This window comes from Geotrypetes seraphini, chromosome 5 (assembly GCF_902459505.1).
Source record: "Geotrypetes seraphini chromosome 5, aGeoSer1.1, whole genome shotgun sequence".
Taxonomy (NCBI): Eukaryota; Metazoa; Chordata; class Amphibia; order Gymnophiona; family Dermophiidae; genus Geotrypetes; species Geotrypetes seraphini.
In genome coordinates this window covers 223460259-223476783 of record NC_047088.1, presented here as the reverse complement: position 1 = coordinate 223476783, position 16525 = coordinate 223460259, and the positions used below count along the sequence as shown (strand labels likewise).

At 41.2% G+C, this 16525-nt stretch overlaps 1 protein-coding gene across 3 annotated transcripts in view; it reads left to right on the top strand.

Annotated features, from left to right (window-relative positions):
• LYPD6 (LY6/PLAUR domain containing 6) overlaps positions 1-16525 on the top strand; it is an 83418-nt gene that overhangs the window by 40177 nt on the left and 26716 nt on the right. For all 3 annotated transcript variants that reach the window (XM_033946362.1, XM_033946360.1, XM_033946361.1), the window contains exon 2: positions 12436-12625. In XM_033946362.1, coding sequence (XP_033802253.1) covers positions 12508-12625 — 118 coding nt within the window. In that variant the 5' untranslated portion in view covers positions 12436-12507. The remainder of the gene's footprint in view (positions 1-12435; positions 12626-16525) is intronic.

Here is a 16525-nt window from a genome sequence, read left to right as displayed (position 1 = left end):
GAAAGGGAAGCTGGGCAAGGATCCTGCTGCATGAGGGATTGGAGAGAGGGAAGGATAGAAGCTGGGTAAGGGTCCTGCTGCACAAGGGATGGGAGAGAGGGAAGGGAAGCTGGGCAAGGGTCCTGCTGCATGAGGGATGGGAGAGAGAGAAGGATAGAAACTGGGTAAGGGTCCTGCTGCACAAGGGATGGGAGGGAGGGAAGGATAGAAGCTGGACAAGGGTCCTGCTGCACAAGGGATGGGAGGGAGGGAAGGATAGAAGCTGGGTAAGGGTCCTGCTGCACAAGGGATGGGAGGGAGAGAAGGGAAGCTGGGCAAGGGTCCTGCCGCATGAGGGATGGGAGAGAGAGGATAGAAGCTGGGTAAGGGTCCTGCTGCACAAGGAATGGGAGGGAGGGAAGGAAAGCTGGGCAAGGGTCCTGCTGCACAAGGAATGGGAGCGAAGGGAAGCAGGGCAAGGATCCTGCTGCACAAGGGAGGGGAGGAAAGATGCACATGTGGGGGAGGAAAAGGAAAGAGGCAGAATTCGGGTAGAGGAGAAGAAGGGAAAGATGATTGTTGTACATGAAAAAAAAAATAACACATCCCCGAAAATAAGCCCTAGTGCATTTTTTGGACCCAAAATTAATATAAGACACTGTCTTATTTTTGGGGAATCACGGTAGTTATACCGGGCTATAATCTGTTCAGGAAAGACAGGGTAGGAAGAAAAGGAGGGGGAGTAGCGTTGTATGTTAAAGATTAAAGCAACACAATTGCATGACCTGCAGGGAAAGGAAGAGGCACTGTGGCTCAATTTGGAAAGAGGGAACGGTAAATATATTTACATTGGTATGATATACAGGCCTCCATTACAGATGGAAGAAGTAGACAGATGTTGATTTGGGGTATCCCTATTGTGGGATATTCTAGAAGTAGGGAGAACCTGGATTCTCTACAAGGAGAACTCTTCCAGCAGTTGGTAATGGAACCATGGGATGGGGGTCATACTGGACTTAGTGCTTACAAATGGGAAAAGTGTTTCTGATATTACAGTGGGTGATCATGTGGCATCCAGTGATCACTACATGGTACAGTTTAATATTAAGATGGGTATAGAGAGGGCTCATTCAAAAGTAAAGGTTCTAGACTTTTAAAAAACTAACTTTGTTCAGATGGGGGATTACATCAAGGATTTGTCTGGATGGGAATATCTGGAAGGAGTAGAAATGCAGTGGGTAAAACTGAAAGGAGTTATTGTAAGGGCGACAAACCTTTTTGTGAGGCAAGTAAGTAAGAGGAAAAGAAGGCCACTTTGATTCTCAAAAGCAGTAGCTGAGAAGGTAAGGAATAAGAGGTTAGCTTTCATAAACTACAAAAGATCGCAAAAAGAAGAAAGCAAAAAATACTGGAAAAGTTAAGAGAGGCTAGTCGAGAAGTCAGGAAAGCAAAGATACAAATGGAAGAAAATATAGCTGATACATTAAAATGGGGAGATGACATTTTTTAGATATATGGGTGATAGGTAGAAGTGCAAAAGTGGCATTCTGAGACTCAAAAGTGAAGTAGAGGAATATGTAGAAGCTGATAAAAAAAAAAAAGGCTGAATTGCTTAACAAATATTTCTGTTCTGTGTTCACCGGGAGAGGGACCGCATAGACAAATGCAAATAGGGATGGAGGAGTAGTAGACCCTGATCAATTTTCTGAGAGTTGTGTTTGTGAGAAGCTAGCAAAAATTAAAGGTAGTTAAAGTGATGGGGCTGGATGGTGTACATCCAAGGGTGCTGACGGAATTTAGGGAAGTTCTGGTGGCTCCACTGTCATGACATTTCAATGCTTTTCTAGAGTTGGAAGTGGTACCAGAAGACTGGAGAAGGGCAGATGTGGTCCCTCTACACAAAAGTGGAAGTAAGGAAGAAGTAGGGGATTACAGGCCAGTAAGTCTGACTTCTGTGGTAAACAAATTAACGGAAACGTTTTTAAAATGGAGAATAATGAAGTTTCTGGAATCCGGTGGATTGCAGGAACAGAGGCAACATGAATTCACCAGAGTTAGGTCTTGTCAGATAAATCTGATCAATTTCTTTAACTTAAAGATCTCAATATGTATACTTTAGAGGAAAGACGGGAGAAGGAAGATAATTACAGATGTTTAAATACCTATGTGGAGTAAATGTGCATGAGTTGTCTCTTTCATTTGAAAGGAAGCTCTGGAATGAGAGGGCATAGGATGGAGTTAAGAAGTGATAGGCTCAGGAACAATCTAAGGAAATACTTTTTTACAGAAAGGTTGGCAGATACATAGAACAGTCTCCCGGAAAAAGTGGTGGAAACAGACTGTGTCTGAATTCAAGAAAGCATGGGATAGGCACATGGGATCTCTTAGAGAGAGGAAGAGAAAATGGTTACTGTGGATGGGCAGACTAGATGTTTCTTTTTATCTCCCAAAGTCTGATCCTAGTATTCTTCCCACCTTTCCCACTACATCCATCCCACTGTTCCCTCTCCACCACCACCACCACATCCAACATTTCTTTCTTCCCCATGAATCTCTACCTCATTCCTTGCCCACCACCATATCCAATAATTCTCTCTTCCTCCCTATGCCCCACAGTGCTCCTCTTTCTTCATTTCCCCAGGTGCACCATCTCTCACTCACACTCATGCCCAAAAATTCTCCTTTTCTATTCCCTCCCCTACCTCAGCATCTCTTTTCCTCACTCCCTCCATTCTTTCATCCTATGTCCCAAGTTCATGCTCCCCACCCTCCCTCCATTTTGTGTCCCGACATCTGAGGGAAGGCTTCCGGGTCAGCCGTGTGCCGCGTGTAGGAGCCACAGCCCGCAACTTTACAAAGAGAAACAAGTGCAGCTGAAAGGGAGCAGGAGGAGAGAACCGGCCAGAACACAGGTACACATCTGGGGGGGGGAGGGGGGAGAAGAACCTTGTATACAGAATTGAGGGAGGGAGGGAGAGGGGCACTTGAGGACATGGAATGGAGGAAGAGGGTGTGTTGGGACACTGAATGGACAAGCAGGACCCCTGTTTGTAACTATGAGTCCGGCATAAGACGTTTGTAATTCGGGGATTGCCTATAACTTCATAGCACCTGCCAAACTAAAGAGGCACATTCTATCTTGTCTCTTTCCACTTAACCCACCACATAAACATGCAAGGGAAAATGTCATTTTGTCACACTTAAAGGTAGACTTTTCATCTTGTTGTATATTGTATAATAGTTTGTTTATTAAATTTTGTATAGACCACTCTTCGACAAACATCAAGGTGGTTTACCATTTAAAAATTCAGAAAGGAAATCTATTAAAAGATAAGAAAGAGAGAGAACAAACATACTAGTAGGCTTTAGACAGTTGGCAGGCCAATTGCAAGGTGACCAGAACCTGGCCCCCTTGTACCCTGAGAAGATTTTCCCAGAGGTGTTTAAATATTAGTAATGACCTTCACATCCAGCATTTCCTCACTGTTAATGATTTCCTGAGTTAAATTCTGAACTTCTTGAGGGGGGTCATTAACTGCTTAGATACTCCTTCCCTGAGGGTAACCTGAATTTCTACTGAATGACAAAGGTGGAGCAGAAAGAAACTCAGCAGATTTGCAAAGTAAACAGAAACGTCCCACCTGACATTTTTCTAATTATGCAGAGCAGACTTTATATTCATTTTCTTTGTTCCCCTACTTCAATAACAAGATGTTCCACCCACAATTAAAGGGGCCTACTTTCTAGAATGCATGCATGTGTACATATGCATGGACAAAACCCCCCCAATTCTCACCTATTGGTTCTCATGCTCCCATGTCCAATCTGACTTGTCCTGAGAATTTGATGTGAATAGGACGCTAAATAAAAAATGTTACTAGGACATGGACACATACACACATATAAGCGTGCTCCCTTGGAAAACAGCTGAAAGAAATGCATTGCAGTTAGTCAATCTTTTCTGAAATACTATATTAGTATGGATATAGGTGCATTCATGCGTATAATGTGCACACACATGAAACACGCACAGATTTTGAATCTTTGTAAAAATAAACTTGGTATAAGCTGCCTGTGCAATATAGCATGCACTATGCCAGTTTATTTTTCTAAGACACGCCAATTGCCAAACTAACACGTTTGTTTTTAAAGGCTTTTCTTTTTAGGTTCTTGCAGGCATTATCGTTGCAAAAAAAACAAACCCCCTGCAAAAACTGAAAAAAAGAAAGAAAAACCCCTTAAAAACAAATGCGCTAATTTTGCAATTAATTCATCTTAATAAAAATAAACTAGTATAATGCATCCACATATATAGTGCAGGGGGGTATACGCTATTTGTAAAAATGCATAAAACATGCGAGTTTTATATGTGAAAATGTGATATGCCTTCTCCATTTTCTCTTTCAGTTGCGCTGCTACTTAGTGACTTAAAGGGCAGAAAGTTTTTTGCACTTACTACACCTTAGCCTTTGTAAGGTTTCACAATCTACACATATGCGGACGATATTCAACTGTCCCATCCCATAAATCCAGAAAAATCAGAAGACATACATCAGATCAACCAGAAATTAGAAACAATCAAAAATTGGTTGAATTCCAATAGATTATCATTAAACATTAATAAATCAAAAGCTCTTTTCACACAAACAAGGACTACAGTTGTGCTCTACTTTCAACATCAATAACACTCCGATTAATATTGTTTCATCATTAAAATTATTAGGAGTCATTATCGATGAAAATCTCTCTTATCATGAACACATAAGTAGCATAGTTAAATCCTGCTTTTATCGCATACGTCAAATTCGTTCTATTTCCAAGTTCCTGGAACCAAAATCCCTAAATATACTCATACACTCACTCATCATCTCAAAGCTAGACTACTGTAACTCATTATTACTAAATATTACCCAAAAAGAAAAGAAACGCCTACAGATAATTCAAAATCTTGCCGTTAAATTAATTCACAACGGGAAAAAATATGACCATGTATCCCCTTTTCTGATTGCCTCACATTGGCTTCCCATCAATCATCGCATCATCTTCAAAATTTTACTTTTGGTATTTAAAACTTTATATACAAATGAACCACAATTTATAAACAGGATACTCATCCCATACAACTCTTCTCGTTCCCTTCGCTCATCAAGCCAAGATCTTTTGGTAGTCCCTTCTTTGAAAGTGAACGATATGATATATTCTCAGTAGTTGCACCTCAAACCTGGAATTCTCTCCCCAAATATATTAGAGATGAAAAAGATATTAGTCATTTCAAAACTAACTTAAAAACCCTTCTGTTTAAAGATGCGTTTACCTCATATATGGAATAATTGGAATAAAAAAATATATGGAATAAAAAAATAAAAATAAAAAAAAGTAACCCTCCTATTTCATCCTTTTATGTTTCTCTCTTTTTAAAATGATTAATATTGTATATTAGGACAGGCTTGGGGCCGCCTATATAATGGCCTGGGTAATTGCCCTGTTTGCCCTCACTAACACCGACCCTTCATATGATTATGATTATTGAGAGCTTCTGTACTGCTACTAATGACAGTCATTTCAGAGCGGTTTACATGAGCCTCCGCAAAGGCACTACGCTACATGAGCTTCTGTAAAGGTGTTATGATACATTAGCTTCTGTAGAGATGTTACTATAAGGAGTAGTGAGGTGTTATAATGCATGGGCTCTATATTGAAATACACAGAGCTCTGTGGTGGTGTTACAGAGTTATTAATATGAGCATGGTTATGCCTATAATCCATCATCCTACTTATATATATATCAGTTGTCCTATGTATGTACACTTGTAATACTAAGGGGTCCTTTTATCAAGCTGTGGTAGGGGTTTAATGCGCGTAATAACACGCTAGCCACTAATGCCTACATTGAGCAGGTGTTAGTTTTTTAGCCGGCCGTTGGGGTTAGCGTGTGATGAAATATCTGACGCGCTAACCCCGCTAGAGCGGCTTGATAAAAGGAGCCTATTGCAGCTAAATACACTATACACTTTTTTTTTTTTTTTACATACCTCTTAAGGAGGTTGGCCATTTCAACTAATATAGTTGTCTATGTTTAAATTTTTTGTTTATTTTTATACATATCCAGGATGGGGTGGGTGGGGGGATATCTTCTGGTTTATTTCTTGATTAAATTGTTGGATGGGAGGGATAGTTTTCTTCTGCATTGTTATTGATGGAATTTAAGTGCTTCCGTTGGTTATTAATGTCTGTATAATTCTTGGCACATTGTATTAGTTTTGAAAATTAATAAAGATTTTTTTTTTTTTAAAAAAAGCTATACGGGCTTTCTGAAGCAGCAATTTGCGAAACGCTTTAGAGCCCATAGTGTAAACTACAGATAAGTATGCTGTTTAATACAATGTTCATTTCAGTAAATTTAACAACAGTATCTCAGTGCAACAATTAAGAACTTGAGATTTCAGACGTACAAGCATCCGGGCTCGTCCCGAAGCCTGGTCTGAGAGTAACACCCTTCTGAGCACTGTTTTACTGGTGGCACGTCAAAAGTGCGTCGGACATTGGCGCACTGACATCTGCACGCAGGACCAATGCACACCGCCAGTATGGCCGCTTTCACACCTTACCATTAGTGTTCTGAGAGGGGGTGGGGGAACCCCCCCCACTACACTTAGAACTTATGCTCCCGCAGGGGGTTTGTGTGTGTGGGAAAACCCCCCTCCCCACCACTGCACTGAAAACTCACAGTGAAAGAATGGAAATTTTCAGTGTACTGCAGGGTTCTCTCTCCCCCAACCCCCCCGCAACAGGAAAGTGACCAGTTCTAAGTGTAATCTGGGGGTTCCCTCCCACACCCCCTCAGACGTGAAAGCGGTGGAACCGGCGGAGCGCATTGGTCCTGCGCAGGATTGTCGGCGCGCTTTCATCGGTGCACCGTTTTACAAGTTCGTTTGTGTGTTTGAAAGCATTGCCTGTCCCCTTTTTTTCCTGTTTGAGGATTCAGTTTATAATTTGGGACCAGGCTACTTGGGTGTCAGGTCAAAAGCGCGCCGTGTCAAAGGTGCGCCCAGACAATTGAGCGCAGCGCGGAGGCGCGCGCCGCTCTAAATTACTGTTTTTAGGGCTCCGAAGGGGGGCATGGGGGGAACCCCCCACTTTACTTAATAGACATCGCGCCGTGTTGTGGGGGGGCATGGGGGGTTGTAACCCCCCACATTTTACTGAAAACTTAACTTTTTCCCTGTTTTTAGGGAAAAAGTTCAGTTTACAGTAAAATGTGGAGGGTTACAACCCCCCCAAAACCCCCATAACGCCGGCGCAATGTCTATTAAGTAAACTGGGGGGGGTCCCCAACAAAACCCCCCGTCGGAGCCCCTAAAAACTGTAATTTTGTGCGGCGTGCGGCTCCGCGCTGCGCTCAATTGTTGGCGCGTGCTTTTGTCTTTCGCGCCGTTGTCTATGAACCGGCTACTTGGTGTACCAAATATATTCCCCTTTGTTGTTTGTGGGTATCCCAAAAAATAAGCATGTTCATGCCATCATGTGTACTTTTATGCCTGGTGCTCTTTTTTAAGATAGAGCCACTGAAAAGATATTCATGTACTGAATCCCCTTACCAGAGACTTCAGTTTAGCAGGTGTCTAGAAAATATAGAGAAAAGACCTCAGTGTTCCAAGAGGAAAACTCAGGGAACTTCTATGGCAATTGCAAAAATTGTCATAGGAAACACGTCCTTGGTGTAAAAATCTCCATTCAATAAATTATTCTCCGTTCAATAAATTATTCTCACCAGAACCTATTTCCAAAATCTTTTAGATAAAAAACCTGCACTTATCTTTAATCATGTCTTTTTGTCCTCTGGCGTGGGCGAGATCACTGCAGCGCAGTGAACAAAATCACTCGGTGCTGTTTCATTTAATCTAACATAGCACTGGAGATAGTCAAAAAATTCCTGACAGGCCCTGTTTCGCAACCATGCTGCATCAGGGGAATTTATTTGAAAAACTGAACCGCTGCTTGAAAGATTTTTTTTAATTGCCATAGAAATTCCCTGAGTTTTCCTCTTGGAACACTGAGGTCTTTTCTCCATATTTTCTAAATACCTGCTAAATTGAAGTCTCTGGTAAGGGGATTCAATACATGAATATCTTTTCAGTGGCTCTATGATATTTTTGATATTCAGCTTATGTGGCTCTTTTTTAAAAGCCATTTTACACATAGTACTTGGGGACGTCCTACTCTGGATCAAAACAGAGGCATTAGTTAAGATTTTTTAACTGTCTTTATGAAGATATTCACCCAGGGCATTGATAGTCTCCATGTCATTCTCTCTAACATCCTATTTGTTTTTTTGACCACAGCTTTCAGCACTGAGCTGAGGATTTCAGTTTATTGTCGATAATGACTCCAGGATTCTTTTACTGGAAGCTATTTCCTAAGATGGAATCTAACTTTGCGTACTTATAATTAGGATTATTTTTCCATACTTTGCCTTTGTCCACATTCAGTTTTATATGTCATTTGGGTGGCCAGACTGCAGCTTCCTTGTATATAGTTCCGCATAAGTTTCTCCCATTTCATATCTATGGGATAAATTGTGCAATTAAATCTTTTTTCCATGTGCAAGCATGCATCATACATCTGAAACTATTCATTTACTAATTTAATTGAGTTTCATGTAAAATAACCAGAGTAATGACCTAGCTGAAAGGAATTTTAGCTTCAGTTCATTTCTCATGATGTTTGCTCAGCATTTTTGGAATAAAGTAGCTAGGTCAGTACTTTCCCTAGTTGACTACCCTCATGAAAACAACATGTGTAGAACAGCAACATAGCCAATGTGGTACAGACATTATAGTGGCACAGTGTATCTTTGAGAATCCATAGATAATGCACGGTAAAAGAACTATTATATGAGAAATGTAGAAACAGAAATGTGATGGTAATACCACAGCAATGGGGACCGAGGGCACCCTCCCCAAGCCTACCTTTCAATGTCCCCAGTAGTCTAGTGACTTCTTTGGGAGCAGAAAAGAGCCTGACTCTTTCCTGCCGCTGCTAGAGCCACCAATCCGAACTCCGAAGACTCTCAAAATGGCTGCAGAGAATTCAAGGGGCAGCTTGCGAGACTTTGCAAAGTCTAGTGAGGCTGCTCCTTGGTCTTGGCAGCCATTTTGAGACTCTTCGGAGTTCAGACCAGAGGCTCTAGCAGCGGCTAGAAAGAGTTGGGCTCTTTTCTTCTCCTGAAGAAGCCACTAGACCACTGGGACCATTAAAATATAGGGAACGGGATGGGGGATTGGGTCAGCATTGGACCATGGGGAAGGGGGGTGGTAGGCAGGAAAGATGGATGGCAGTGGATGGGAGACTTACACGGACAGATGTATGGACAGATGGCAAGTAGAGGAGGGAGGGAGGGATGACAGCACAGAAAGGGGGGCAGGGGGTGTAGCAATGGGCAGGCCTGCCTGCGTGCCCCTCCTACCTGTGTTGATAAATCAGGTTGGGTCCCATGGTCCCTGCACCTTCCTCTCTTCACTCTCCAATGTCTGTGCACCCACCCCCCACCCCCTCCATACTGGCATTGGGTAATCAGGCTGGGTCACACGGTCCTCTTCACTGGTCGGTTTCAACAGGTCAGCAGTGACTGCTACAGGCTGCCTGCCAGTAACTCAGAAACCTCTGCTCTGCCACAATTTACAACTTGCAGCAGAGGAGAGGCTTCAGGGTTAGTGGCAGGCAGCTTGTAGTGACTGATGCTGCTGACTCTGACCCATTGACGCCGGAGAGTGAAGAGTGGGAGGTGTAGAAGCCAGTAAGAAAGAGAGAGAGAGGGGAAATATCTGGATATAAAATAAATTGGGATAAATCAGAGATTCTTCCATTAAATATTCATTGTCAAAAATGATTATTTAATTCGTTTTCTTTTATATGGAAAGATGAAGGTATTAAATATTTAAGAATTTGGATTCATAATACAATAGAAGAAATGATGAAGATAAATACAAATTTTTTACTAACAAAGGTTACCGAGATGTGTGAGTAATGGAACCCAATGCATCTGTCTTGGTGGGGGAGAGTTCAGTCTGTTAATGATTTTGCCTGTAGTTTGTTAGCAAATGAGTATGTTACCAATTTATTTTCAGGGGTCCTTTTATAAGAAATTAAATAGTATTCTAACAAAATTTATTTGGCTTGAGAAATCTGCAAAAATTGCTATGGTATCTTTATAAAAACCAATTAAGGAGGATGGGGTAAATTTTCCCAACTTTTATAGGTATCATCAAGCCTATATTATGCGTCAAGGTATGTACTGGATCCTCCCTGAGCTCATGGAAAAGATTCAAGATTGGTTGATGTTGGAATGGCAACTCATGTTTCCTTTGAGATTGAGTCATGTCATCAGTATCAAAATGCCTAGATTATATAGATCACAGAATATTAATAGATATTTTAATTATTTAACACCTATTTCAATTTTTAAATCAATATATCAGACTATATGGCTAAACTCCAAGATTAAAATTGGTGGTTATAAGGTCATCTGGAAATATTGGATGAAGGCAGGCATACGTACTTTAGATGATGTTATTTCAAATGGTAGGTTGCTTGACTTTTCACAATTGCAATGTAATATGGTCTTAATAAATCACAAAATTATAAATTGTTGCAATTGAAGCAAGCCATTCAGGCAGGGTTCCCTGAATGGAAAACTCTTAATGATAAGTACAGTTTGCCTTTCTTATGTTTTCAGGTGGACTTTCTGGGTCACCAGGCTGCACAGTGGTATAAATTGATATCTGGATTTATGAATAAAAAAACAAAAAATGGCCTTCAGGATATTTGGAACATTGAAATTAAGCATCAAATTACTGCGTCTCAATGGCCATGAATTTGATCTTGGAGGATGAGATGTACAGTGTCGGCATCTAAGAGACAAACTTGGCATTTTCTGTTACATAGAGCATTCTGGACCCCGGTGCGTTTACAAAAGTTAGATTGTTTTAAGTCTAATAGATGTTGGCACTGTCATCTTGAAGCTGGTACATTGGATCATTTATTGTTTTTTTGTCCTCTAATACATAGTTTTTGGAAATCTATTTGGAGTCAAGTTAATAATTTACTTGAGAATCCGGTAGCGCTATCATATGATACAATATTATTTGGTACATCAATGAGGGCAGAGCCAAATATCCTCTAAAACCAATAAACTATTACTCAATGACAGGAGTTGCCATTCAACAAATTACGAAAAGTTGGAAAAACTATGATAGATTAAGTTATAATTTCTGGTGGAATTCATTGTGCCATATCTTTAAAATGGAAAGAATATTAGCTATTCAGCAGGGACGTTATAAAAAGTTTAATGATGTTTGGGAGCCATTAACAAATTATTGTAAAGATTGATTATAACTAATAATTTATTTGTTCCCCATTTAATTATTGAAGTATAGAGTGGGAGGAGGGTGGGTTTAAGTTTAAGATATATGAAACTAGGATGTTTATATGGGAAAAGGGAGTGAGGGAGGGAGGAATTATTTTATGATTCAATATATATTTGATTAACAAGTGATATTAAAGTGTATATGATTGTATTATAAATCACTTGTTGAAAGTTTAAAAATGAATAAAGATTAAAAAAAAATATAAGCTGCACTAAACATCCAGTATCTGAATTTTATTCGGAGTGCTATAAACAACATGTGAATAAGTAGGGAAAGCATGCAGAGTATGGCATCCTTTCCAATTTCCCTGTGAGTGTTTATATATGGCTTAAAATGTTTGTTTGCAATGCCCTAGGCTCATAAAATTGTATAAAATCATGTTTCTGCTTTGAGTGGGGAGACAGGGAAGAAAATTAAGACTGCGGGGAGATGGGGATGAAAAATGCACTTCACTGCGGACGTTGAGGGGCTGGGAATGAAAATATGGGGGTAAGGATGAATTTTTGTCCCCTCGTCAATCTCAACTGCAGATCCTTGCCAGTTTGATAGGATAATTACCCACTGGTCAAGACTGACAGTCATGTCTACAGGAAAGAAGATTAGCAAAGGTAAGAACCTAATATTTCATTGAAAATGAGTCTTCTGGAAATCCTTTCCTTCCCCACCAAATATGTCCTGTTTCAAAAATACTATTTTGACGCACCAGAGTCCAAATTTTGTTTGTCAGATGAGCTGAAACTGCTTGGAAGCCTTTTAACATTAGCTCCTTTTTTTTGGGGGGGTGGGGGTGGTCTTTATGTTAGACTAGATGAATTCCATTAAAATTCAATCTCTCTTGATAAAATCAGCATGGGATTTTTCAGGTGATAATTTCAATGGAGCTGTAATAGCCTTGATTGATGGAATTTCATCAAAGTGCTTTCAATGATATTTATTGTGTCTTTCTCGAATCGAGATTGGATTGTTGGATTACCTACTTTGAATGGCTGTTACGTTTATACCTCTGATATGCATTTTCTGTGTTTTATAGGTGTATTTTGCCTTGATTTACAAGAAGATTGGTGCTCACTGGAATCCTGTATGAGTGAGGACGCTTTCTGCAATGGAACCCTGGCCGGGTCTGGCCTGGGTCCTGCTTCTGAGTTTCATTGCTGACTTTCTTAAAATAGTCCAATCAAGAGACTTCACAGAAAAAGATATCATCTATCTTCACCCTTCAAGTAAGATTTACTTTGAATGTTTTAGATATAGCTGAATTTGGGGGTGGTAGCTGGAGAATGGGAAAGTGGTTCAGGGAGAGAAAAGAAATCAAAGGCCTAGAATAGAAAAAAGCCCTTCATGTTGGAATCAGCATAGAGGAAATAATTGTCACTGGCTTATAAAAGTCTGTATCATGCTTTACGATGTTGGTAGTTCTACACCCTTTTTTGGGTCAAGGTATACTAATGTATTGTTGTTCCTGTTCTTTGTTGACTTCTCAGTAAAGATGATTTAAAAAAAAAAAGAACTACATGAAATATTGTTTGTGTACACTCATAAATTCAAAAATATTCTGGCCTGGATGCACTAAAAATGGTTGCTCAAGCTGAGTGGGTCGCTGTGGGCCGATTTCATTATCTGATTTTAAAACGACGATTGATTTTTCAAAGACTTTGCATGCAAATTAATTTCATAGAGGTTTGCTGTAATCCCACCCTACCAGTCGTTGGAAAACCAACTTGGCACATGTGCAGAGCTGGTAGGGGAAGCCTAAGCAGCTGAGTTGCAGGTGAAGCCCCAAAGCAGCCTCCTGCGGCTCAGCTGTTTGGGGCAGGAAGACTCTATTTTTTTTTTTATGGGCATAGGTATTGTGTGTGTACTACACATGTACAATATCTGTCACCATTAAAAAAAAAATCATGGTGGCCTATGAGATGATGGCCGCCCCCCCCCCCACAATGACGGTACCCAGAAAAAAAAAGAGAGGCAGGAGGGATAAACCACTCCTTCCTGCCTTGGCCACCTGGACCCCTCCATGCTTCTGACCCTCCCCTTTCCTCCCCAGTGAAGATCGCAGCCACCTGAATACCCTCATCACCCCCTTTGAAGATCGTGGCCTCTGGACACAGCCCAGAAGCCTGACCGCCCCCCACCAACCGCAAAGATCGTGGCCACCCGAACACCCTCATCCCACCACCCCTGCGCAGATCATGGCCCTCTGCCTCCCTCTCCCCCGCAAAGATCCTCAGCAGGAAGGATTTCTACTCCCTCCTGCCTCTGCCATTTGGCTGGCTCCCCCCACACATCCCTAACCCAACCTCCTGTGGGAGGGGCCTTACACGCCTGAGCCAGTCAGGACCATATGCCCCTCATGGTGCATCTCAAGATTTTGGAGATGCAGGCATGCCTACAGGAGGGATTGGGCATCCCTCCTGCTCTCTTCTTCCATATAAGGTACAAGGGCGGGTCAGGGGGTGTAGGGTGAGCCAAGTGGCAGAGACACGAGGGAGTGGACATCATCCTACTGAAGATCTTCATGGGGGGAGGGGGCATCTAGGAGTCTGGGATCTTTGCAGGGAGAAGATGCCCAGGTGGCTGCAATCTTCATAGGTCGGGGGAGAGTTGGGAGTATAGGGTATGTCCGGGGAGCCATGATCTTTGCAGGGGGTGTCGGGGGGGGGCACAACTTATTTTTTTCAATGTGGACAGTGCTTTTACTGCCACTGTCAGCAATAAAAGTGTGTGTGTGTGTGTGTGTGGAGGTTTGTTATCATTGAACAATTTGTAGGTAAGACATATCATGCTACTTGAATTCACCATTTTTTCAAGGTTACCCCCTTGCCTATGCCAGTCACAGAGGTGGCCTCAGCCTGAAATCTATAATATTTTACAACTCTATGAGACAAAATAAGTACAAAAGAAAATTGTGAATTTAAAAACATAGAGACACATTTCAAAGCCCTTAGCCCTTGTAAGTCTAAGTGCTTTGAAAATGAGCCCCATAGTAAATGAGTAAAAAAATACAAAAAATGGTTAGCATAAAAATAATATAGAATAATCTCTTGATAATTTGAGGGATATTCTGAGCACATATTTAGTGCAGTGTATGGCTATAAGGTTGTTGGGGGTTTTTCACAAGTCGCATTAATGGTGGTACTTAATGATTAAAACTTGACTGGTTTTATTACAACTGTAAAAATATCTTCACAAGATCACACCTCCATCTGTACTATTGTAATGTTCTCTATTGTATACCAAGAAAACTTTTGGGCATTTTCCATGAAGTAGTGTCACCCTCTGCCATGTAACATAGTCCTTAGGACTTAACTAATTTGTGTGATCATGAGCCAGATGAGATTTGCTCACAGCTGTGGTAACAACTGTTTGAAATTTTACTTTGCTCCAGTAACGCTTTGAAGTAGCAATGAAGAAAATTCCATGCATCCCTGACGAACCTCCACAGTGTCTCACTTTTTTTCTTTGGATTTCAGATGTGGTATCAGTTAACTGTTTATAACAGGGGATTTTTGCCCACTAAGCTGAAGACCTGCTTCCAGAGATCTCTTCCTCTCTTTCTCTGGATAGTAATTCCCTTTTCATTCTAGTGAAACTGCTGACTTGCTTTGGCATGAACGTACTTGAGATTCAAGTCAAAGGAAAGGGCATTTATTTAAGAAATCTGAAAGACTTCCTAGCTCGGTGTTCATTTACTAATCTGAGACCCATCTCATGAATAATGCTTTTCACAGGCCAGGGTTATTTAAAGGAAAGAACAAAGCAGGCAAACAGTGCGCTTTTTGAAGGTTTAGGCCTACTGCTCTTTAGTTCTAAACTTACTCTGGTTATAAAGTTGGTTGGGGCTTACTGAAGGCAGTCACATACCTACCTCCATTGTTTCCCGGTGTAGACTATAACATCGCTGCCAAAATAAAAATAGTTGTTCAATAATGACTCAGGTTGAGAGATGTGCAGTTTATGAAAAATTATTACAGAGTGATCAAAGCTTGAAAAAAACCAGTATAACTTTAGGTCGGTGGTTCCCAAGCTTTTTCAGTTCAAGACACCCTTAGTGTGTCAAGTCATTTTTTCATGGTGCCCCTAAGTCAAAAGAAATATCTAAAACAGTTCCCTTCCCCTCCCCCCATGGTCTAATATTACCCTCCCCCACAAATCTGGTATCTCTCTCCTCTCCCCTTCCCCCTCCCTCTCCCCCATGGTGTCTCATCTTCTTCCTTTCGTTCTCTCCCTCCCTCCCAAATCTGGAATCTCTCTCCTCCCCTTCTCTCCCTCTTGGTCTACCATCTCTCCTCTCTTCTCTTCTACCTTCCCTTTCTTTTTCTCTTCTTCCCTTCCATGGTCTGGCATCTGTTTCCTTCCTTCTCTCTCTCTCTCCCCCCACACACACCATTTTGGCAGTTTTATCACCCCTCCCAAACAGGTGCAGCATTTCTGTCCCTGCAGGATCTGGTATCTCTTTTATCCCTTCCCAACGCTGCAGCTTGTAATCTTCAGATCGCTGGCAGCTTAAACACATTGCCTTCGGCAGTCTCTGAAGCTTCCACCTCCACTTCAACTTTCTGTCCCCACAGAGGCAGGATGCTGCAGCAGAGGGAAAGCTTTCAGGTCATCAAAAGTAGTGAATTTAAACTGCTGGCAGACTGAAGATTGTAAGCTGCAGTGTGGAGAAGGATTGATAAAATAATGTTTTATTAATTTATTCAATTTTCTATACCATTTTCCCAGGGGAGCTCAGAACAGTTTACATGTATTTATTCAGGTACTCAAGCATTTTTTCCTGTCTATCCTGACGGACTCGCAATCTATCTAATGTACCTGGGACAATGAGGGGATTAAGTGCCCAGAGTCACAAGGAGCAGCATGGGTTTGAACCCACAACCTCAGGATACTGCATGATTTGTGCATTATTTTCTTAATACATATTTGAAATTGTACCCCCCCTCCACTCCCCCTGTCAATTAAAAACTTGTAGAAGAATGCTATAAAACAGTGGTCTCAAACTTACATGCAGCCCGCCAGGTATTATTTTGAGGCCCTCGGTGTGTTTATCATAATCACAAAAGTAAAATAAAACGGTTTCTTGATCATATGTCTCTTTAGCTATAAATTACAATATTATTATT